At 44.1% G+C, this 25,171-nt stretch overlaps 1 protein-coding gene across 4 annotated transcripts in view; it reads right to left on the reverse strand.

The window, feature by feature from the left end:
• Positions 1 to 25,171, reverse strand: part of LOC117412421 (NACHT, LRR and PYD domains-containing protein 3-like) — a 65,521-nt gene that overhangs the window by 15,947 nt on the left and 24,403 nt on the right. For 3 of the 4 annotated variants that reach the window (XR_009307470.1, XM_058988896.1, XM_058988895.1), the window contains exons 5-10: positions 24,093 to 24,263; positions 15,118 to 15,288; positions 13,974 to 14,144; positions 11,527 to 11,697; positions 3,247 to 3,417; positions 545 to 715 (exon numbers count right to left, since the gene is read on the reverse strand). Coding sequence is in view for 3 of the 4 variants with exons in the window: in XM_058988896.1 (XP_058844879.1) it covers positions 545 to 715; positions 3,247 to 3,417; positions 11,527 to 11,697; positions 13,974 to 14,144; positions 15,118 to 15,288; positions 24,093 to 24,263 (1,026 nt within the window). In the remaining variant the exon portion in view is untranslated. The remainder of the gene's footprint in view (positions 1 to 544; positions 716 to 3,246; positions 3,418 to 11,526; positions 11,698 to 13,973; positions 14,145 to 15,117; positions 15,289 to 24,092; positions 24,264 to 25,171) is intronic. The other variant, XM_058988897.1, reaches the window with a different exon arrangement.

Here is a 25,171-nt window from a genome sequence, read left to right on the forward strand (position 1 = left end):
GCCTGGATTCGAACCAGCGATCTCCAGGCTATAGGGCACATCCTGCGAGGAGCGCCTTTACTGGATGCGCCACTCGGGAGCCCCCCGGTTCTCTCTCTTACTCCCTTTCACTCTCCCTGTCTTTTCCTCCCTCCCTTTCCCTCCCTCCCTCCCTCCCTTTCCCTCCTCTCTTCCACCCCACTCTCTTTCCCTGCTCTCTCTCTTCCCCTCCTTCTTGCTTTCTCTTCCCTCTCTCTTTCTGCTCACTCCTTCCCTGTCACCTTCCCTCTATTACCTCTCTACCTCCCTTTCCTCTCCCACCTTCCCTCCATTTTTCTTCCTCTCCCTCCCTCCCTCCCTCTTTTTCCCTCTATCTCCTTCTTCTGTCTCTCTTTCCCTGCATTCTCTCTCCCTGCTCTCTTGCTCTCTTCCCCCTCTCTTGTTTCCACCTTTAATTCTCTCTCTTTCTCCATCTCTCTATCTTTCCCCTCTATTATGTCTTTCCCCTTGTCATTCCTCTCTGTCAGTAATGTAATATTCACACAAACACCCAGTGTTTACTTACCCCAGTTTCTCTAATTTACAGTTTGGATGCTTCAGTGCAGCAGTCAGCTTCATTCCCAATTCCCCCAGCTTATTCCATCCCAGCTGCAGTTCTCTCAGGGTTGACTGGTTTGTACAGAGAGCAGAGGCCAGGTCCCCACAGCAATCCCCCGTGATACCACACCACTCCAACCTGCAGAGATATGGAGACATGAACTCACTAGAAACTCAGTTCTGTACATCTGGCTGCTCTGCTGCTGCCAAGATTAAAATCAGGAACTGCGGTAGATTTTAATCTATTTGATTGTCTTGTTCTGTTTATTTTCTCCATGTCTATCTCTCTCTCTGTGGCTCACACTCTTTCTTTCCCCCTATCTCCTTCCAACTTTTCTCTCTCTTCCTCCCTTTCCCTTGCCCTCCTCTCCCCCTTCCCTTTCCTTGCTTTTTCCTCATGCTCCCACCCTCCCATTTCCTCCCTTACTCCCTCTTTCTGCTGGCTCTGCTGCAACCTCTGCTCCAGCCTCTGCTCTGTGGGCGACAGCAGGACCAGGTCATCTGCATAGAGCAGGAATTGAATTTCTTCGTCATGTAGAGTGAGTCCAGGGGCTGCAGAACACTGAGGCCAACTCGTTAATGTAGATGTTGAACAGTGTTGGGCTCAGACTGCAGTCTTGTCTCACTCCACAACCTTGGGTGAAAAACTCTGTTCTTTGGTTGCCAATTGTCATACCACACTTATTCTCTGTGTACACTAACTTAATGATGTCATAGACTTTACCCCCTACACCGCTTTCAAGAATTTGGAGGAATAGACCTGGATGCCAAATTAAGTCAAATGCTTTTGTTTAAGTCTATAAAACAAGCAAATACTTTATTTCTGTGGTGGACGTGTTTGTTGATAAGGGTGTGTAGGGTGTAAATATGGTCAGAGGTGCGGTGGTTTGGTAGAAAGCCAATCTGACTCTTACTCAGGACACTGTGCTCAGTAAGGAAGGCCAGTATCCGGGTGTTAATGATACTGCAGGAAATGCCTGTGTAATTGTTGGGGTCTAATTTGTCTCCACTTTTGTGAATTGGGGTTCTAAGCCCCTGGTTCCATATGTCAGGGACGCAGCCCCCACTCAGAATGAGGTTGAATAATCTGAGCAGGGCCTCTTGCAGCCTAGGACTGCTGTGCTTCAGCATGTGTCAGGCAATGGTGTGCTCAGTGTGGCACACCAGGTTTGTTTTAATGCTGTTTACTCCTGTGTTGGTGAAGTCTGCTACGAGGGTCTGAGGGCAGTCTTTCAGTACTGTGCTTCTGTACACTTTCCTGGCCTGTGCAGTGCGGCTCTGCTCTGGGTATATGATCTGACACAGGGTTGCCAGATTTCTGACAGAACAATAGCGACCTTGTTCTTCAAATAAAGCCCAAAACAAGTGGAACCCTAGCCATGCCCCATTTCTGGTCACACTTGCCAATCTTTATGAAGCATAAAGCATAGCGACTAAAATTAAAGGTAGACGCATTTAAAAGCATCTAAAAGTATACACCCTTTGCCTTTTTCCATACACTACATGCATAATAGTAATATGAGTACAGTATTAGTAGTAAGCCGTAGTCTTTAGCAGTATATTGCACCACAGTAACTGAATTGCGAATAACAGTATGACAAGTTTGATGCATAATCCAATATATTTAGCGTAATAAATATAATAATGAAGCATGGTAACTCAGACATGTGCACATGGTAACGCAGACACGTATATATTGTATCACTGGATGAAATTGCTATCGGAAAAAGAAGGCAGTCTTGACAACAGAGCACGGTTCAGAATCTGAGCACCCTGCCGCACGGTTCAGAATCTGAGCACCCTGCCGCACGGTTCAGAATCTGAGCACCCTGCCGCACGGTTCAGAATCTGAGCACCCTGCCGCACGGTTCAGAATCTGAGCACCCTGCCGCACGGTTCAGAATCTGAGCACCCTGCCGCACGGTTCAGAATCTGAGCACCCTGCCGCACTGTTCAGAATCTGAGCACCCTGCCGCACGGTTCAGAATCTGAGCACCCTGCCGCACGGTTCAGAATCTGAGCACCCTGCCGCACGGTTCAGAATCTGAGCACCCTGCCACACGGTTCAAAATCTGAGCACCCTGCCGCACGGTTCAGAATCTGAGCACCCTACAGCACGGTTCAGAATCTGAGCACCCTGCCCTTTTGCTGTATAGAAAGAAATGTGTGTATGTGTGCGCATATATATATATATATATATATATATATATATATATATATATATTGTAACAGACCAGAGGGAGGAAGGGAAAAAGATGTAGGGGCCAAAAGCAGTAATACCTGCCTGCAATTAGCAGGCAGATATTTAAACCAGGACATACGTTTGTTCTGGGTAGTCTGCAGTCAGTGTGAAGGCTAGAGGCTGGCAGTAAGTAAACGGTACTGTTTAAACCTTTTGGGTGTTGTGGTTATGTGTAGAAGTGGTTTTGTAACTGGTAAACGGCTTAGCCGTCCAGGTTGTTAGTTAGGTTCCTGAACAGTTTAGTTAGCGCTCTAAGAATGGAGTTAGGTTTTGTTTTGTTGTTTTTGTTCTTTTTGGCTTTAATTTCTTTAATTAATAAAACAGCACAGAAGTGCTATAAAAAAAACTTCAAATTCTTGTGTCTGGGTCTGATTTTAAGGGGCTACGAACCTTAAATTAAGTGAAATCATTCCAGAGTGTTTACTTACCCCAGTTTCTCTAATTTACAGTTTGGATGCTTCAGTGCAGCAGTCAGCTTCATTCCCGATTTCCCCAGGTTATTCCCCCTCAGGTCCAGCTCTCTCAGGGTTGACTGGTTTGTACAGAGAGCAGAGGCCAGGTCACCACAGTAATCCCCTGTGAGATGACACCCCCCCAGCCTGCAGAGATAAGGAGACAGGAACTCACTAGAAACTCACTTTTGTACAACTGGGTGCTCTTCTACTATTTCTTGCTCTCCCTCTCTTTGTCCCTAACACTCTCTCCCCCCTCTATCTCTCTTTCCCCTTCCCTCTCTCTTCCTTCTATCTCTCTCTCTCTCTCTCTCTCTCTCTCTCTCTCTCTCTCTCTCTCTCTCTCAAATTCAAAATTAGCTTTATTGGCATGACAAAGTAATGCCAAAGCATTTACAGAACAAAAAATACAATATATATATTGCAAGCAATCAAGTCCTGCAAGGTAAATTTCAAAATATCACTTTCCTGGTCACAAAAGCAAAGTTTGTGGGGAAATAATAGCCATTTTCTATACTTTTGAGGCATAAGCAATTAGGAAATAACACTTACTACCCAGGAACCAAAAAATAATAATAATTGTTACACGGTGTAATAAAATGGTTTTGAAGTGCAGATGTCCACATTTAGGACTTAGGCAATTGTGAGAAGTAAAAGGTCTCAGGTATAAAAAAAACTATGTACACACGGGTATAAAAGTCTTTCTGAATACAGAAATAAACTGCATGGGTCAATTGCAGTGTACCAGAGTTAGTCCACTTGTGTCTTACTAGCGGATAAAGCAGGTTTAGTCCACTGGGTTAGACTAAAGTTAGTACACTTGTTAATCCCGATTGCAGTATACCAGACAATAATCGCCACAGGTGAATCATCCGTTAAATCTGACTAAACAAGATGCTGATGGCAGTGCACCAAATCGGATGTGAGATGATCCTGTTCAGGTGGACTAACTTAGTGCTATGAAGTATAAGACTAACTCAGTACACTTGCTCGTCCTACGTTTATACAGCACATTTTAAAACAAAGACAGCTCCGTTATTCTCTGAAATGACGTCTGAAAATTATTAAAATTAAAAGTGGATCTGAAACAAGCTAGAATGATGAACCTCACTCTGTACCTGCTCTGTTAGGTTCCCTGCCTGCCTCTAGAAAAGAAACTACCTGTGTTTAAGGCTTAAGATTTTATCTACAAAAAACGATTTTTGAGGTAGGTAATTACATTTTTTCACCAACTTTATTTTTGTGATATATTCCTGAGTTCCCCAGTTCATGAATCCAAACCTATACATTTTTTTATCACTGATCTGTGTACTTAAAACTCACACAGTTGATTGAAGTTTTGTTGTTTCTTGCCAGAACATGAAGTTTAATAATGGCTCCCAGTGTTGCGGCCAGTTGTAACAAGTGTTACAATTGACCCCATACAACACTAGCTCATTTTTGTATTCATTATTTTGCTTTCAGTATGCTAAGAGTTAGACAAGTAAGAGTGTATCATGACACACATCCTGGAGAAGGCATCCAGTGAAGTGCAGAATGAGGGAAAGTCAGTGCGATCTGGCAAAATCATTTGATATTTGCCATATAACATTGTCCAGATTTTCTAAGGCCAGAAAGATGTTAGCTGAGGAAGGATCTAGTAAACTACCTCATAGGCTACTGTAGTGCAACTTGAGTCTTCACTGAGGAGCAGGGGGAAACAGCAGAATATCTACTGAAGGCTGTAGATTTGTATTACGGACTGAGTCCCCATAAGCAGGATCATAAATTGCGCATTGTGTAAGACAATCCTGCACTTAGTTAATAGTTGATATCGACAACACAAGTGTTGAGAAAACTGGCAGTAGCCTATCCTCTGTGTTCATGGCCTTTTTCATTTATTCCTATTAAATAGCAGAAAGTGGATTTGAAACAATTTTAAAAGTAAAGAGGTGTCTTAAATAAGAATGATAGTAATTGTGTGTGTGTGTGTGTGTGTGTGTGTGTGTGTGTGTGTGTGTGTGTAGCTTCCGAATTACAAAACATTGTTGGTTATGATTTCCATTACATGAGAGTAGATGTTAAAACTTCATGCTGATTTGAACTCGGCTCTCGCCAAGATAAGCACCAACTAAGATGTAGCTTTACAGTAAACTAATGTGATCCATCTGCGTCTCCATCCATTTACGTTTCCTTCCATATGATGATGTAGATATCCTTCTGTCTGGTGTTAATGGCTGAAGTGTAATGCTGGCTCCAGGGATCAGCTTATTTTGCCTCCCCAGCGCATCAGCACACACAACGGCTGCGATGCTGGCTCCGGGGATCAACCACAGTGCGGCCTCCCCAGCGCATCAGCATGACAGCTGTCTGGATTTAGCTGAGTAGGGTACATCTCTGGGGTCTTCAAGTGGGCACCTTCCGTCCTCGGACATTGTTTGAGTTTCATAAATATATATCTTATTGAATAAAGATATCCCTTTTTTAGTTAAGTAAAACATGTTGTTATTTATTTGTTATTCTTTACAAAGTGTTACATTTGAACCCAACCCGTTACAACTGCCCCCGGTCATGGTGTCAGTTGTAACACCTGACTCCTTGCATTTTGAAGCAATATTGCGGTCTTTATATTAGCTCTACAAACATAAAAACTGTGGAACTTTGTAACAGACAGATGCAAGTTGTTTGTATAAAAAAAATGGCAAAACCAGCTTAAATGGTTTCTGAGAAATGATGCAAAATGTAAAAACTGTTACAACTTTCCCCGGTCTCCCCTACTGTAGACCCACATAACCCAGTGTCTCAAGTGAAAGGCATTGCTAAAATGTAACAGAATACAGAACTATATACAATATTTTAAATTATTATATAAAATTGACAATTGCACTATGTACGTTATAGCATTACCTTGTATCGTTGATACACAATATTAAGCAATTTCTAGGTAGACTAAGACTGTAGCCTGTAATTTAAATATGCAGCACCTTTTTTCATTTTTCTCATTTATTATGGTTGAGGAACAAAATATTCTGAAGAGACTGGATTTGTTTTATTCATAAAAATGTTGCAAAAACTGTAGTGAAGTGCCACACAATAAGTTACTCTTATATTTAAATAATAATAATAATAAAAATACACGTTTGATGTATTCAGTTTAACCGACTGAAACATGTATAATTTGTATTATATAAACAACACATTTATAGCTTAATGTTCAGTGTCCATGCAGCAATAGGGTACCAATAGTATGATCCGCTAGTGGGGAATGTGCACAAAAAGATGAGTACAATTAGGCCAATTGATATAGATTATGAATATGTATTTTAAATATGTTTGCCCGAATCACGCCTAATGTAGCCTAATAAAAAACGCTTTTATCATTAATAGGCCTATATGTATTACTGTATTTGCTTTTTTCATATTCCTGACTTTTTTGCTGATGTAGTACGCTCAAAACACAAAAATGATGGCTGGCTATGAATTACTATCTACAATAATTTATATACTCACCTATTATCAGTGATTAAAGCCTGGTTTTCAAACAAAATAACTATTGCTCACCAATACTATATTGGTATAACAAAAGTGTGTTTTAAAAAAGTATTTTCAGCTTCCGCCGATCACTTAAAATATGCTGACGATACTGTAAACAACACCCAACAACAACAAGCTACAGACAGCGAGTCCCAAGCTTTAAACGTGTTACTGTTTATAGATAAGAACTCAACTTTATTATGAATATATTGTGTTTTAAGCAACATGCTACGATAATGTTCATTAAGGTAATTGTTTGTTTATTAGTTTTAAAATGTTTAGTAAAACGCAACCTATTGTTTGACCTCAGTACAACCGGCCCCCTTTGCTAATGACATCTTCAGTCAGGGTCATAACCCAGTATAAATCTCCACATTTTTGTAAAATGATTTTACAATTACTTCAAAAGATGCAACGCTCTTCAGTAAATTCAAACGATAAAATTTGCAGCCCGCACAGAGGGAGAACACAAACGTAAAACGTCATTAAGTGGGGTTGGCATTACAGGGGAGATGAAGGGAGGTTTCAGTTCCGAGTGACTGTTTTCTAAGTATTATTTGTGGATGCTTATTCACCACTGCTACACCCTGTTAGAAAATGGACTTCTCTGCATTTTTTTAACGCAAAACTAAACGTGAGAGTATAAGTGTACATTTGTTTTAAGTACTCGCCCAGAGGACTACTGAGACACAGACATCAACTAGTCCTCATCAGATTTAAGAGCTGGTCAGAATGACTCAGAGCCCTTGTCCTATCCACGTAGCATCTTAATGCCCGCACTTGGCAGAGGAAATTAAATTTCTTATCCTCCTCTGAAGAAAACTGGGGTGGATGGAAAGACTCAAGTTCCACAGATTGATTCATGTGGAAGGCTGTGATCACCTTGGGGAGGTTTGTACACAGTGACACCCTGCTACCATCATCCCAAACACACATGCAGGAGCCATGCACTGACAGCGCCTGCAGCTCACTGACCCGCTTAGCATCAGTGATAGCCACGAGGAAGGCTGTCTTCATAGACAGGTACTTCAACTCTATGAAGTATATGGGCTCAGAAGGGGCCTTCGTGAGAGCCTCCAATACAATATCAAGGCTCCATTCGGGGAGAACAGTCCTCCTAGGAGGATGTAATCGCTGCGCGCCTTTAAGAAAACGGGTAGCCAAAAAATGCGCACCTGGAGATACCGAATCTACGGGGGCATGGAATGGAGAAATAGCCACTAAATACACCTTCAAAGGGGAAGGTGACCTACCAGCATCAAGCAGTTCTTGCAGAAATTGTAAGATAACTGGCATAGGGCAAATAATTGGGTCATGCCTTCTAGCCAGACACCAAGCTTGGAAATACTTCCACTTGTAGGCGTACAACGACCTAGTGGAATCTGCCCACAGCAAGTTCCTCTGAGCCCACATCAAAAGCCTGAAGGCAACGCGATCCAATGTAAACATACACCACCACTGTTGTGTTGGCCGTCCGGACCAACACATGTGTACCTCTTAGCACTGGGAGGAAATGGTGGAGAGCAAGGGAGACCGCCTGCAACTGAGCATGTTTATATGCAGGGACGTCCAGCGGTCCGGCCAGGATCTGCGTACTCCTCTGCCTTCCCACACCGCCCCCCAACCCAAGTTGGAGGCGTCTGTCATCACCACTTGGCGGTTTATCACTACATCCATCTGCACACCCTCACGCAGGTGAGAGGACGTCCTCCACCAGCGTAAGGCTGTCGAGTATGTATGAGACACTAACAGCCGACGGTGTCTGTCGCACTGGGGGTGGAGGTGGAACGCAGTGAGCCACACTTGAAGCGGGCGCATGCGAAGTAGACCCAGCTGAATAGCTGATATGGCTGCGGCCATCAGACCCAGTAGTTTCTGGCACAATAGGAGAGTGACCTGTGATCCCTGTTGAAACAAGGAGAGGCGCACTTGGATAGCTGCTACTCTGTCGTCCGACAGGTATGCGCGCATCGTACTGGAGTCCAGCCTGAGTCCCAAGTACGTCATGCACTGCTCCGGTTTAAGCCGACTCTTTACATCGTTGATGGTGTGGCCCAGCCTCGCCAGATGCTCTGTCACGACTGCCGTATGGGCCACTGCTCCCTCTCGTGACTGGGAATCAGATCAACCAGTCATCGAGATTAGTACTCTGATCCCCTGCAGCCGCAAGGGGGACAGGATATCATCCACATACTTTGAAAACGTACGTGGAGCTAAGGAACCCATAAACGCTTCCCTGAAAGGCGAAGCGGAGACACTTCCTGAACTCTAGACGAATGGGAAGGTGAAGATACACGTCCCGCAAGTCCACGGTGGTGAACCAGGCGCCCGGCCGGACTGACTGGAGAATGTGATGGTGAGTCAGTATCTGGAATCTCCTTTCTTTTAAGAACTCGTTGAGAAGCCTCAGGTCTAGGATGGGGGCGGAAGCCGTTGTCTTTTTTGAACACCAGAAAGTACCTCGAGTAGTAACCCTCTCCATGGAAGGTGGGGTCTACGTGGCGAATGGCTCACTTGCACAGCAAGGTGGCCACTTTGTTCAGAAGTACCGAGGCCTGGAGAGGGTCTGTCACGAAAGTGTTCATGATTCCTCGAAAGGGAGGAGGTCCCAAGTGGAACTGAAGCGTGTAACCCTTGGGCACGGTGGTGAGCACCCAAGTGTCTGAGGTGCAAGCGCGCCAATAATGCAGTAGGTGTGCCGAGAAGGGCGTCTGAGGCCGCAAGCCTTCATGGGGCCTTCAGGGTTGTGGTGAGTCAGTCTGGGGCGGCTGCCTAGGGCGGTGGCCCTGGAACCGCCTCCTGGGACACGGGTGCGTGGACTGGCCACGACCTGCATCTCCCCTGCTTGTTGAGAGGGACCACTTGTTTGCTGCTGGTGTACCCTGTAGGCGATGCCCTAGGTCACCCAGCGGAGCCAAGGGAACCGGAACTGTCCTGGTGACAGTCCGCGTCTGAACAGCTCGCCTGGGGTTTGACCTGCCCCACGCGGGAGCACAGGGAGGGAGCAATGCGACCACCTGGCGAAACGCCTCGCATTCCCGGTGGGATCTCTGCAAGAGCTCCTTCACGGCTGGCCCAGTATGTCCTGGGGATATCGGCGCGTCTAGCAGCGCGGCCGTATCCGCATCAGGAACTCTGGCTTGTGACAGCCATAGCTGTTTACGAGCCACCACTAGGCTAGCCAGGATCCGGCCAAGAGCTTGGCCTTGAAGACCGGATATATGTAGCAGCGTGCTGGACAGTGGCCACCGGCTCAGGGAGCGGGGCCTCACGCAGGACGCCGTCCTTATAGGCCGTCAGTATACCCGTCGTGTTTGCCAGGTGGGTTACCTGTGCATCCGCCTGTTTAAGGTGCGTCTGTGTCACCCGGCATTGTGGGTTCAGACACACTGGGTCTCTGGCTGAGCCTCCCACAGGTGGGGCCTTGACCAAATATGTTTAATTAATATTAGAACAAATGTCACTTGTTATTAACAAATTAAAGTGTAACTCCTGTACATACTGATAGTCTATTTTGGGGCTTGTTTTTTTGTGTACTTTGTGTTTGTACATTAGTTGGCCATCTGTAATTAAAAAATGCTGGCATTGTCTCCGAAAATTAGCCTTTCCTCCACTGTTCCCTTTAAGTACATCTGCACGTGATTGGATTGTGATGTTGCACATAATATTGTAGCGTGCACAGGGGAAGGCAGCAGCAGGGCTGGTAGGTGACGTAAGCCCGATATATGCTCCTTGCAAAGGAGCCAGCTCTTTTGTACAGCGGTATCATCGCTATGCTTTAGTGCGAGAGATCCCGGGTTTGTGCCCACCCTCCACCTGTGTGTGGATTACCTCACCCTGTGTGATGCACCTGCTTGCGTTAACCGAGATCGCTACAATATCAACAATAAACCTGAGTCAGAATTGTATTCTGTTTATTTACCTAAATAGTGAATAGCTCTAAATGTTTTTTTTCAAGGAATATTCTTAATTTTGTCAACTTTAATGCTGCTCTACTACATCTTGTGGCATTAATTGACAAATTGATCATTAACTACCAGAATGGACCGATTAACACTTATTTACTTGCTTATACCACCAATAACAAAAAAATCACCCTGAAAAAAATCGATAAGGCAAGTCTCCCTCACAATATCCACATAGGCTTCGCATTCATTTTTTCCACCATTTTCCTAAGTTTTTTCACCATTGAAGAAGCTAGTCACATGACTTTTTAAATCACTTTCATTGGCTGATTTATTCTATGATTAACATTATTTATTTCTTAGCAGATGCCCTTATCCAGGGTGACTTACAATTGTTACAAGATATCACATTATTTTTACATACATTTGGGTTTTTACTAGAGTAATCTAGGTAAAGTACCTTGCTCAAGAGTACAATAGCAGGGATTGAACCCACAACCCTCTGGTCAAGAGTCCAGAGCCCTAACCACTACTCCACACTGCTGCCCTTATGTAATGTTACTTCTACAAAATCAACAGTCCTTTGATGCAAAGTTGCCTGAAACTTGTAGATTGCACGTCACTTTCTACAAAAATGTATCCCTTTCTACATTTTTCTAGCATTTAGACTAGTGTTCCCTTGGCTTAACGGCGCAAGACATGTCTTCAGAATACCATTCCAGCACAGTATTTTTTTTTAGTCTTCACTCCATTTATGCGCCACAGAATTGGGGGCAAGTGCCGTTCACATTTGCACTTGCATTTGAGCATTTGAAGACAGCCCAGAGTGTTTACTTACCCCAGTTTCTCTAATTTACAATTTGGATGCTTCAGTGCAGCAGTCAGCTTCATGCCCGATTTCCTCAGGTTATTCCCTCCCAGCTGCAGCTCTCTCAGGGTTGACTGGTTTGTACAGAGAACAGAGGCCAGGTCCTCACAGCAATCCCCTGTGAGACCACACTGCCCCAGCCTGCAGAGATAAGGAGACAGGAACTCACTAGGACAGGGCTTCTCAAACTCAGTCCTGGGGACCCCCTGTGTCTGCTGGTTTTCATTCCAACCGAACTCTCAATTACTTAACTAGACCCTCAATCATTTAAGACCTTTTTAAGACTTTTTAAGACCAATCTTTAGAAAATGTATGACCCATTTTCACATCAAGTATACCAAACGTAAATACTAAAATTGTGACTAGTTCAAATACCATCTAACAATTATCTATTCAAGCTGTATGAATTGTAAAAGAATCAAACATTTTGATGCTAGTACAATACATACAGTACCAATGCAATGATAACAGTTGATGACAAGGGTTATTGTTCAATCTTTCTTTAATTAATAGAGCAGCAGTTCATTCCAGCTGATCAACAAACAACTCAATTATATATTTATGAAATCTTAAATGACATTAAGAGCTGTCAAAGCTGAAAAAAACAGCACTCACTTGACCTACGTTCTGACACGTTATAAACATTAAATTAAATATAGTTTGACTGTATATATATATATATATATATATATATATATATATATATATATATATATATATATATAATCCTGGAGATAACATAACAGTTTGAACCATTAGCATTGTTTAGCCATCAGTATCAATCAAATTTAATCTTTAAAAAAAAAAAAAAAAAAAGTCCATTGCATTTCTTACTTTCTAGCATTTAGACTAGTGTTCCCTTGGCTTAACGGCGCAAGACATGTCTTCAGAATACCATTTCAGTACAGTATTTTTTTGTTTGTTTGTCTTCACTCCATTTATGCGCCACAGAATTGCTAGCTCCTCCTCGTATTTGATTAAATTAGCAATACAAGCATACAGTAGGGGTTTGAAAGGGATATCGAATACGAGTGACTGTAGAAATTGATTCTAATGAGAGCACACACACAGTATCTGCTTCGGCATTAACAAGTTATAACAATTATTTACTTAGGCACCTGAAGTTCCAAAGGAATTTCGTTTTCATTTACTTACAGTCACGTTTGCTAGCGATCATTGTTTAGAGTACGGGCGGTTTCTTTTTTAAATACTCGGATACGCATGGCAGTTTTCAGAACTTGATCTCTGGTATCGTGTTTTTTTATTTTTATAGAAAAAAATAATTTAAGACCTTTTTAAGACCTTCAACTGAAAATCAGTCATATTTAAGACCTTTCAAGGCCTTAATAATTGAAAAACTAATTTAAGACTTTTTAAGGATCCGCGGGAACCCTGTTAATTGAACTAATAATTTGCTTAATTAGACCTTTTTACTTGTTTTTTTACTTAAACAGTTGCAGTTCAAGTTATTTATCAAATGTTCTAGCTAACTTGAAATATGCAACTGTTCAACAGCTGAAAACAAGTAAATTAGTTCAATTAAGGGTCTAGTTAAGTAATTGAGAGTTTGGTTGGAATGAAAACCAGCAGCCAAAGGGGGTCCCCCGGACCGAGTTTGAGAAGCCCTGCACTAGAAACCAACTCCTGCTCTGCTGCTGCCAAGATTGAAATCAGGAACAGTGGTAGATTTTAATCTATTTGATTGTCTTATTCTGTCTATCTTCTTCATGTCTCTCTCTCTGTGCCCCTCACACTCTTTCTTTCTTTCCCTCCCTATCTCTCTCTTCCCACCCTATCTCTCTCTTCCCACCCTCTTTCTCCTTCCCTCCATTTTCCTCTCCCTCCCTCCCTCCCTCCATTTTCCTCTCTTTCACCTCTTGCTTTCTCCCCCCTCTTTTCCTACACTCTCTCTCCCTCTCTCTCCCTCCCTTCCCCTCTCCCTCCTTCCTTTTTCCTCACCCTCCCACTCTCCCATTCCCTCGCTGTTACTCCCTCTCTTTCCTTTTTCCTCCCTCTCTCCCTCCCTTGCTTTTTCCATCCCTCCCTCCATTCTTCCCTTTGTCTCCCTTCATCCCTCTTTCCCTCTCCCCATCTCCTCTCCCTCTCTTCCCCCCTTTTTATCTGTCCCACTTTATCTCTTTCCCTCTCTCCTTTCCCCTCCCTCCCTTTTAATTTCTTTCCCTTCCTATCTTCCCCCTTTTTACCCTCTTTTTTCCTCCTCTCTCCCCATTGCTCTCTTTCCCTGCTCGCTCTCCCCCATTGTGCTCTCTCTCTTCCCCCTCTCTCACTCTTTTGTCGCTCTCTCTCTTTCCTCACACTCAGTCCCTCTATCTTTCCCCTCTATCCTCTTTTCCCCCTTGTCTTCCCTCTCTGTCAGTAATGTAATATCCACACAAACACCCAGAGTGTTAACATACCCCAGTTTCTCCAATTTACAGTCTGGATGCTTCAGTGCAGCAGTCAGCTTCATTCCCGATTCGCCCAGCTTATTCCCCCTCAGCTGCAGCTCTCTCAGGGTTGACTGGTTTGTACAGAGAGCAGAGGCCAGGTCCTCACAGCAATCCCCTGTGAGATCACACCACTCCAGCCTGCAGAGATAAGGAGACAGGAACTCACTAGAAACTCACTTCTGTACAACTGGCTGGTCTGCTGCTGCCAAGACTGAAATAAGGAACTATGGTAGATTCTAATCTATTTGATTGTCTTGTTCTGTCTGTCTCCCTTCATGTCTCTCTCTCTGTCTGTGCCTCTCACACTCTTTCTTTCCTCTATCTCTCTTCTCACCCTCTCTCTCCTTCCCTCTTTTCCCTCTCTCCCTCCATTTTCCTCTTTCCCCTATTTCTTTCTCCCCTTCTCTTCCTTCCCTCTTTCTCTCCCACACTTCTCTCCTTCCCCCTCTTTTCTCTCTCCATCCTTTCCCTCCCTCCTCTCCCCCTCCCTTTCCCTCTCCCTCCTTCCTTTTTTCTCACCCTCCCACCATCCCATTCCCTCTCCATTACTCCCTTTCTTTTCCTGTTTCCCTCCCTCTCTCTCCCTCTCCCTCACTTCCCCATCCCTCCATTCCTCCCTTTTTCTCTCCCTCCATCCCCTTTCCCTCTCCCCATCTTCATTCCCTCTCTTCCCCATCATTTTTCTTTCCCACCTCGTTTTCCCTCTCTCCTTTTCCCTCTCTCCCTCCCTTTTTCTCTCTCTTCCTATCTTCCCCCCTTTTACCATCTCCCTTTTCCTCCCCATCACTCTTTCGCTCTTTCCCTGCTCACTCTCTATCTCTTTCCCTCCCTCACTCTCTTCCCCCTCTCTCACTCTTTCCTCCCTCTCATTCCTTTTCTGTCTCCCTCCTCCCTCCCCTTTCCTCTCACTTTCTCCCTTTCCTTCTCTGTACCTCTCTCTTTCCCTATCTCATTCCCTCCCTCCATTTTCCTCTATTTCCTTCCTCTCCCTCTCCCCACTCTATCTTTGCTCACACTCTCTCTATATCTTCCCTCTCTATTCTCTCTCCCCCCTTGTCTTTCCTCTCTGTCAGTAATGTAATATTCATACGAACACTCAGTGTTTACATACCACAGTTTCGCTAATTTACAGTTTGGATGCTTCAGTGCAGCAGTCAGCTTCGTTCCCGATTCCCCCAAGTTATTCCATCCCAGCTGCAGCTCTCTCAGGGTTGACTGGTTTTTACAGAGAGCAGAGGCCAGGTCCTCACAGCAATCCCCTGTGAGATCACACAGCTCCAGCCTGCAGAGATAAGGAGACAGGAACTTACTAGAAACTCACTTCTGTACAACTGGCTGCTCTGCTGCTGCCAAGATTCAAATCAGGAACTGTGACAGATTTTAATTAGGGTTGGGCATCGATATGAAAATTGTATATCGATATAGTGCATGCATTTCAATATCGATATAGATAATATCAAAGTCTTCCAAAACACAGAAAAATATTATAACACCAATGCAATATGAAACTGTGGCAGTGCGCCCTACTGTCACGGGTGACCCCGAACCAGTTATTATGTGTAATAAGAAAATGGATTCCTTTGCATGGAGAATTTCAGTGATGATATGATATGTGTTGTAACCATTTGTAATGTTTGAATAATCTTTAGTCTGTAACAAATACTGTAAAGTGCTCTCTCTGTAAGACCGTATAACAGAATCTGGTACAACTTGATACACTGGCCGGCCTTGAGCAGTCTCTTATTAAAATAGGCACGGTTCCCAGAATTGAGTGCTAAAATCTCTGTTAACACTTTTCAGCTTGAATACAGAATAATGCTGTACTAATAAATGTATGTTAATATGTTTGCTTTAAGTAGTATAGATTGTTGTGGTAACATGTAATCATAAGTAGTGTTAATGATTGTTAGTTTATATAACAGTGTGAAATACTATGAACAATTGTTATGTGTAAAATCATATGCTCAGTCCTGCCTGACATGATAGCATACCTGAAGCTGTTTCTTATCAAGATGGTCATGGTTGAATATTGAGTCCCAATTTAATGAGAAGGATTGCTGTGTGCTTGCATTTAGGAATTATACTTTCTGAATATAAAGAAAAAGGGGTTAGGAGTAATTTTTAAGGAAAATAAGTATTTTAGAAGATACACCACAGAAAGGGAACAGAAAAGTTAAATAAATTGTTATTGCGATATTGCTGCTATGCTGCTGCTAGTAAAGAGGAGAATAGTTAACAACCATATTCTATAAGGAGTAAAATACTTAGTTTGGCTCTGAGTTAAAAAGATAATGCAGCATAAAAAGATGTTGTGTTTAAAATACAAAATAAAAAGATTGAAAAAATATTGAAGAATAACTTTATAAGCAAAAGATAGGCTTTGGAAAAGTAAACTCTGTGTAACCTGCTTTCTCGAACTTTCTACAAGCCTGCCCTTGGAGGGATCAGTGCTTGATGCCAAGAGGTCTTCGTTGGCAAGAGAAGCAGGGATTCTCTTATCAGGAATTTACGGTGTCAAGGCTAGAAGTATTCTTCAATGTAGAAGAAGGAAGGACAGAATAGAAATGGTCTAATTCCAAAATATATTAAAATAGTTAGTTGCCGGGCGGAACAAGCACTTAAGATACAGGTGTAAGGCAAGTTCTAAGGAACATTAATCACTATTAAACTTGGCAAGGAAAGAGGTGTCTCCAGCAAGCTGGTTTTAGCCAGTTTGTGTGTAGCTGAAAAGCAGCAGTGTGGAGTAGTGGTTAGGGCTGTGGACTCTTGACCTGAGGGTCATGGGTTCAATCCCCGGTGGGGAAACTGCTGCTGTACCCTTGAGCAAGGTACTTTACCTAGATTGCTCCAGTAAAAACCCAACTGTATAAATGGGTAATTTTATGTAAAAATAATGTGATATCTTGTAAGTCGCCCTGGATAAGGGCGTCTGCTAAGAAATAAATTATTATTATTATTATTATTATTATTATTATTACAGAGTAATTTGAAGGCAGGCTACCAGGGACCCATAGGAGAAAGACATCACAGCCTTCAAGTAAAATAATTAGATTTTCCACAGGGAGAAACTCTATACTAAAAGACATAGGATAGAAGTTCCCTATAATACTTGCTATACACACACCTGTAAGGAGAGAAGGAAACCAATTTGAAAAATGAGATGACATGAGGGAATATATTTTTTAGAAGCCAGGCACATATAATCACTATAATCAAGACTATTAGAGTGGTATATATTTACACAACACTCATATATTAAAACAAATATGCTTTTATAAATGCACATATAGAAAGGTAGAAAGGTAACAAGGACTTTGTGAACTCCGCTTCACCTAACTTTTCAAAAAAGGAGGGGGTCAGAAATGAGTGGACGAGATCATGGGCCAGTGTTAATTTGTTGGCATATGATTCCAATTAAGTCTGAAGAGTTGGTTGGAATTTTTTAACAGATTACTGTTTGCCAAGAGATAAGAGCTGTCTATATAGATTAATGATTGGATTTAATTGGGGCTTCCCATTGCTTTCAATGGGACAAAAATCCTATAAAACCCTAGGCAGATTACACTGAGACCACCACAATCAAGACTCAGCTTGGCAGAGCCACGTGGTCCATCCTTTGCAGATCTTCACAAGGCAGTCCTTCTCTTTCGTTCACGCTACTCTCCCTTATAATAGGAGGTAAGCATATTAATGGTAATATTGTATCTTGCATGTATTGGTTATATTGCTATGAGGTTTTGAAACTATGTTTTAGTATTGAGAGTGTTATATTGAATGTGCTAAAATATAGCAGTGGGTGCTTGTAGGCTTTGTGCTTAGCTGGCCCGAGGGCTGCACTAAATACATATAATTGTATTATGTTATTGAAGTATTAATGCTGAGCTTGTAATAAACTTAGGATTGCTAATTATTATTACATGTTTCTGGGTTTTGGTGGCATGCGCAAACCACTAATCCAATATTAAAGGCATTTTAATAAACCGAAGGAGCGCTGATGTTGCTCTGTTTCGTAAAACTTCAAATAAATGAGTCTGAGTGATTTTCTTGATTAAATAAAGGTTTAATGGACACACCGCTCGTCCAGTGCTCGAATGCAAACCACTAGGAGTTTTTAACATCTCTGTCCTCCTGTGACAGAAATACAATGAGTTCTGGTGATAAATCTTCCTCCCGACCTGTGAGGGCGCTAAAGAACGGGAGGAGAAGTATCTGGAAGGGCTGGCCTGACAGTTAGTTTCCGGGACCGTGAAGTGGGTCAGCCTGGAAAGAAGCGAGACTCTGTTGTAAGACCGTATTGATTTGACAGGTAAACGAGGGGCAGCTGCAAGTAATAAGGCAGCTGCAACCGTTTACCTAGATATCATGCGGGATTACATATAGGGGCCAGGGTAACGCTGTTCTTTTCCTTCGTTTGGGTTAAGCCAAGGACCAAGAAGGACGGTATAGAGTGAAGTACTGTATTACTCTGTAAAGAGTTGAGTGTGTGTTTTTGTTTGTTTATTACTGTAAAATAACTGTCTGTGTTTTTGAAACCACCAGACAGCTAAAGCACATCCGGAGCTGTCGCCTTGGGCCAGCACAAGCCGGATCACCACCTCACGAACTGTCACCGAATAAAAAGTGTATTCACTCACCACCAGCACGACTGCACGCACCCGAGACGGGTGAACGTGTTTTTTGTTTACTTTGCTCAGGACTGTACCCTGTGTTTTTCATCCCCGCGCTCTACACATCGTTGTGTATTGCCGGGGCTTATTATTTACAGTCGCTAGACCAGGATTTAAAATAAATAAAAGCATTTGTCACTGGATTACCGTTGTCTGCCTGTCACTCCTGCACCACATCACCGCTACACCTGTTCCCCTTACTAACCACTTTGCCACACCTCCTCAACGTCCCCCCCGAGTTAAGAGTGTGTGCAGAGCAAATAATACAATAAAAAGAGAAAGTGAAAAGTGAAAATGTGACACCATCCATGTGTGTGTTATGTGTTGTGTTGCGTGTGATGTGTTAACGTTGGTGTATAGGTATTGGTGCACAGGATATAAATGGGTCTGTGTAGCACGAGTGATTTAAAATATATAATTGTATTTAGGCACGGGGATTGCATAAGCACTTCACGTGCAGATAAAGTATGTAATAGTATGTGTGCACTGGATTGCACAAATTAGTTCACATGCTAGGATTCAAATGAATAATTAATTAGTAATTGAATCCCAGCACAACAGTATACAGTTGATGCACGTTTTACTCACTCAGGGTTGTGTGTTCGGTGAGTGGAAATGGGTGTGGAGAGTAGAGAATTAAAAATAAGAATTAAGCTATTACAATTGCTATTTCGTGCTGGAAGGACCAGCACCATACTTGTGTGTTTGTTCGGACTTACCATGTTTGTTTGTCTGTTTGTCCACTGTTTGTTTGGTGTTAGTCCATTATTTTGGCCTCAAGTGCCGTGTGCTGTTTTTGTTTAAATCTTTTTTTGTTTCATGCAATAAAACACTGAACGCAGCCATTACGTCTCAGTTTCAACACCAGTACTGCCTGCCTGTGTGTTCCTTCCTGAACCAGACGTCACCACCCACACGCATCACTCAAGCCATCTGTCACATATGAAGCCATCGCCAGCGTGCCCCCTCTGTGACCAAAAACATCGGTTTGCCAACTGTCCCTTCCGCCATTATGAGGAGGATGAGGAGCATGAGAGTCCAGCTCCCAGACGGGGAGCACGAGTGTCCAGCGTCCAGATGGGGGGCGCACAAGCGACCAGCGCCCAGACGGGCGGAGCCAGTGCGTCCAGCACCCAAGAAGGGGAAGCCCACAGGTCCAGAACCCATGTCTCCAGCAGCAGAGGAAGATTGCCTGCTGTTACCACCTCCACCACCAAGAGGAGAGCAGTAGGATCTACTTCTGCCTCCACCACCAAAAGGAGACTGCCTGCAGCTCCCACCTCCACCACAAGAGAAAGGACCAAGACATGATGCTGGCATTCCTCAGCAACCACTGCATAGGCTGCTGAGAGGAGCACGGGGGAAAACAGCCCGGCCGCAAAGAGGGCCAGCACCGCCGCAGCCACTGCCAGAGTGGCCAATCCCAGCACCACGACTGGTCCTGACTTCATCACCAGGGGGAGAAGTGGAACTCCCGCTGCTGCCTTCTGGGCCAAGGGCTCCCCTCCTGGCTTCATCGCCTTGGGATGCCTCCAGAACACCGTCTGGGGATGCCTACACGACACCACCCAGGGATGCCTGCACGACACCGCCCGGGGATGCCTGCACGTCACCGCCCAGGGATGCCTGCATGACTGCACCACTGCCGGGACTGCCAAGCTTGGCGAAGCCAGCCTTGACGTTGTCAGCACGTCTGCTGACAGCAGTATCGTGGCCAGCAGGTCCTCTGCCATGCCTGCCCCGGCTGAAGGAGTCAGCCTGGGAGCTGTCAGCAAGTCAGCTGCCAGGACTGCCCCGGCTGAAGGAGTCAGCCTGGGAGCTGTCCGCTGACAGCATTGCCCCAGCTGAAGGAGTCAGCCTGGGAGCTGTCTGCAGATCCGCTGACAGCATTGCCCCTGGCTTTCCGCTGCCAGGGGTGCCACAGGAGGAAGCAGATTTTCTGCTGCCAGGATTGCCCAGGCTGGAGGAGCCAGACTGGGAGCTATCAGTATGTCTGCTTACAGCCTCGCCACTGGCAGCATTTCTGTCACCCATGGACCCAGGCCCATTGTCGCCCATGGACCCCTTGTTGCCTCTGTTCTTGGACCGGGGCTTTGAGCGAGACTTTGGAGATTTTAAGGGGGGAGGTGGCCATTGAGGCCATGTGTGTGCTGCGCACAAGGGGGGAGGTATGTGGCAGTGTGACCCGCCCATGTGTGTGTGTTGTGTGTTGAATTCTTCTTTTCTGTATGGGGATCAGCAGAGGGACTCTCCCCAGCTCTACTCTGCAGCCGTTGTTGGGGGATTGTGTGTGTGTGTGTGTGCAGGACCTCTTTACAGAACACAAGGTGTGTGATTTCTGTGGGGGTTTTATCCCACTTTGAGTAATCTGCACTCTTGGTTGTACCCCAGACTTCACTCCCATAGAACAGGATTGGCTGAATCATGCTGTCAAACAGCTTGAGTAATAATTTTGTAGGAGGATTAAATGCAGCCAGTATTTTTAATGGTGTATGTTGCCCTGAGAGCTTTCTCTTTGATTAAATGCAGCTAGTATTTTTAATGGTGTATGTTGCTCTGAGAGCTTTCTCTTTGATTAAATGCAGCCAGTGTTTTTAATGGTTTATGTTGCTCTGAGAGCTTTCTCTTTGATTAAATGCAGCCAGTGTTTTTAATGGTGTAGTATGTCTGAGAGCTTTCTCTTTTAGTGTTTTGATTGCCAGATTGTAACCTCCTGATGCGCTTAATGTGAGGCAAAGGTAGCTGTATGAGAGACTGTGGTCTATTTCTGCTTTGCTGAAATAGAATTAGAATTTTTTATGGTTGTTTTGGGGATTTTTTTTGGAACACCATGATTTTTGTCTTGTTCAGGTTGACCTCTAGAGCCCATGTTTTACAGCAGGTCTCCAGCAGTGTCAGGTTGTGCTGCAGACCCTCCTGTGTGGGGGACAGGAGGACTAGATCATCTGCGTACAGCAGACACTTCACCTCAGTGTGGACGAGGGACAGGGCTGGGGTGGGCGCCTGTTCAAACAGACCGGGCAGATCATTGATAGAAATGTTGAAGAGAGTGGGGCTGAGGCTACTCTCTCCTGCCTAAAGGGGCCTGTCTGCTTGTCATTAATCTTTACTTTACACTGTATCTCTGAGTACATAGATTGAATTGTGTCGTACACTTTTCCACCAATCCCTGACTGTGGCAGTTTGAGGTACAGTCCAGGGTGCCAAAGAGAATCAAACGTTTTCTTGAAATCAATAAAGCAGGTGAATATCTTGCTTTCCTGGAGTTGTGTACGTGTTTGTTGATCAGTGTGTTTAGAGTAAAGATGTGCTCAGCAGTGCAATGTTTTAGAAGTAATCCAATCTGGCTCTTATTTATAATATCTAGACTCATTAGGAATTGGGATATTCTGTGATTTGTGATGCTACAGAATAGTTTGCTGAGGTTACTCCCCACACAGACCCCTCTGTAGTTGTGTGGATTCATTGGGATATTCTGTGATTTCTGATGCTACAGAATAGTTTGCTGAGGTTACTCCCCACACAGACCCCTCTGTAGTTGTGTGGATTCATTGGGATATTCTGTGATTTCTGATGCTACAGAATAGTTTGCTGAGGTTACTCCCCACACAGACCCCTCTGTAGTTGTGTGGATTGAGAGAGTCTCCACTCTTATAGATGGGGGTGATAAGACCCTCTCCCCACTGCTTAGGGAAGTGTCCAGAGAGCAGGACGAGGTTAAACAGCCTCACAGAGCTGTCTGCAGGGCAGAGTCGTTGTGCTCCAGCATCTCATTGAGGATCTGATCGGGGCCACTTGCTTTTCTGGGAAATGTGTTGTCTGATCTCATCAGTGGCAATGGGGGTGTCTAGGGGGGTTTGGTAGTCTTTAATCGCTGCCTCCAGGGAGCTCAGTTTGTTTAAAATGTCAATTTGTTGGGGTGTTAGTTTGGATTCCTTTATACAGACACTGGAAATGTTATGTTCAGATTGGACGATTCTGGGTTGCCAGGTGGGTTTTCTGTTTGTTGGGGTTCAGTTTGTTCCAGGTTTGCCAGAATGAGTTGTTATCTATGGCCTCTTTGATCTGGTCCAGTTTGTGATGCATGTATCTGTCCTGTTTGTGTCTGAGAGTGTCTGAGAGGCTTTGTATTCTCTTAGTGTCTGATGATACGAGTCCTGCAGGACTGCCCTGAGAGGCTCTCTGTGTTTAAGGTTGGCCAGCTTCCTCCCACTGTGGCGTAATTTTACACAGTCTCTGTCAAACCATCTCTTCTCGTTTTTCCTTTCATTTTTCTTAGGCTTTGTGGGTCTGATTGTAGTTTTTGTTCAGGACAGTACGAATCATGTCTTTTATGTCTAGGGTGTTCAGGGCTTGTTGGTATTGTTCTTCTGTCCTGATTCCAGCTGTACTGTGGAGGGGGTGAGTGGAGGTTTGCAGAGGGATTGTTGTGGGTGTTGTTTTGGGGATTTGGGGATTTCTTTAGATAGAGGAGAGTTACACAGAGAGTTACCCCTCACTCTCCCATTCACAGTGTACACACCCAGGCTCTTACACAGACAGGCACCCCTCACTCTCCCATTCACAGTGTACACACCCAGGCTCTTACACAGAGAGTCACCCCTCACTCTCCCATTCACAGTGTACACACCCAGGCTCTTACACAGCTCTAACAGTTTCTTACCACTGCTGTTTATCTGGCTGTCATAGCTATTCCTTGGTTTAAGCTGCATTGTGAAACATGACATATTGTCTCCAAATATATATCTGTTTCCCTGTATGGGAATGAAGCCTGGTCCCTACCTACTTGTGCATTGAAGTCCCCATACAGAAGGATTCTCCCCAGTGTCTGAAAGTGTGATATTTCAGCCTGGATGGTGGTGAGGTATTCTGGGTCCCAGTAAGGGGATTGTGGGAGAAGCATTACAGAAACATTATGAACAAGTAATAATGAAAAGGAATAATTCAATAAAGAGGAATGTAAATCAGAACATTTGCCTCTCTCTCTGGACTGGTCATGTGTGGGAATTGTGGGAGAGAAATTACTTTTTAAAGAATGTGTCCCTTGTTTGGCTGTTTTTACTGCAGTGCAGGAGAAAGTGCACCTCTGTCTTGACTTCTCCCAGTTCACAGTGACCACATAGCCTCCTGACTCTGGACAGCCAGGATTGTCTGTGTCGTCCTGTTTCGATGGCCAGGTGGTGGTCACTGAGTCTGTACTTGTTCAGGATCTCCCTCTGCTTTGTGTCTCTCACCCTGACCAGATATTCTGCCAGGGTGTATTTTCTTTTTAGGGCCCGATAGCATTCCAATTTGTTTCACACTCTCTCTCCCCACTCTCTCTTTCCCTGCTCTCATTCTCTCTTCCCTCTCTCTTCCCCCTTGTCATTCCTCCATGTTAGTAATGTAATATTACACAAACACCAGAGTGTTTACTTACCCCAGTTTCTCTAATTTACAGTTTGGATGCTTCAGTGCAGCAGTCAGCTTCATTCCCGATTTCCCCAGGTTATTCCCTCTCAGCTGCAGCTCTCTCAAGGTTGACTGGTTTGTACAGAGAGCAGAGGCCAGGCCCTCACAGCAATCCCCTGTGAGACGACACCCCTCCAGCCTGTAGAGATAAGGAGACAGGAACTCATTTGATTGTCTTGTTCTGTCTGTTTCCCTTAATGTCTATGTCTTTTCACTCCCACTCTTTTTAGTTTCCTATTCACTTTAAAACATTCCCCAATAGACTTGCACTGGGTGTGCTCTTGCTCTGCATTATTGTTTCACAGGGTAAAGTAGTTGTGGATAATAAAATAATTTCACAAATCTTACCTGTTTTGCACCACCATTTGCGAAATAGACCTCAAATGTGCAATTTTGAAAGAAGCACACATTTTATTTCATTTTTAAGCATGACATAGGGCTCTGCTTTATGTTAAAGGAAGCTCTCTCTTTCGATGCCTTATTCTCAGGTGATCTGTTTTCATTTCCTGGGTCATTTCACCCCAGCAGTGTCTTCTGGGTCAAAGCATGTTACTGGCTGAAAGCATGTCAGTCAATAGTGAAAGCAGCTGATTGGTTATTGACAGGAAAGATGCCAGTGAAGGATGGGGACAATTCCAGCCTCACTTGGCTTGGCTTGTGAACAGTGATTTCTTGAACCTAAAGTAGTACCAGATATTGGCCCATATAGTATGATGATGGCAATTTCAGGCCATTAATATAAATACTGGGCAGAATTTAACATGTGATCTATAAAACTAAGTGTGACAGGGTAGCCGAGGGTGGTGATGTCAGGCCAGGAGCAGAAACCACAAACAGGCAGGTACTCGGGTGAAAGCACGGTTGTGCCGTTTTTTATTAAACAAAAATAAATAAAATATTTTAACAAAAACAACGCAGAGTGAAAATAAAAGGTTGAACCAAAAACAAATCTCACACACAAAATAACCCGAACTAAACAAATCCGGTGCTGGGGCTTCCAGCACAGGTAGCAATTGTTTTGCTTTTGTTTTGCTTCTCTCTGAACTC

The sequence above is a fragment of the Acipenser ruthenus genome, chromosome 16 (assembly GCF_902713425.1).
Source record: "Acipenser ruthenus chromosome 16, fAciRut3.2 maternal haplotype, whole genome shotgun sequence".
In the NCBI taxonomy this organism is placed as follows: Eukaryota; Metazoa; Chordata; class Actinopteri; order Acipenseriformes; family Acipenseridae; genus Acipenser; species Acipenser ruthenus.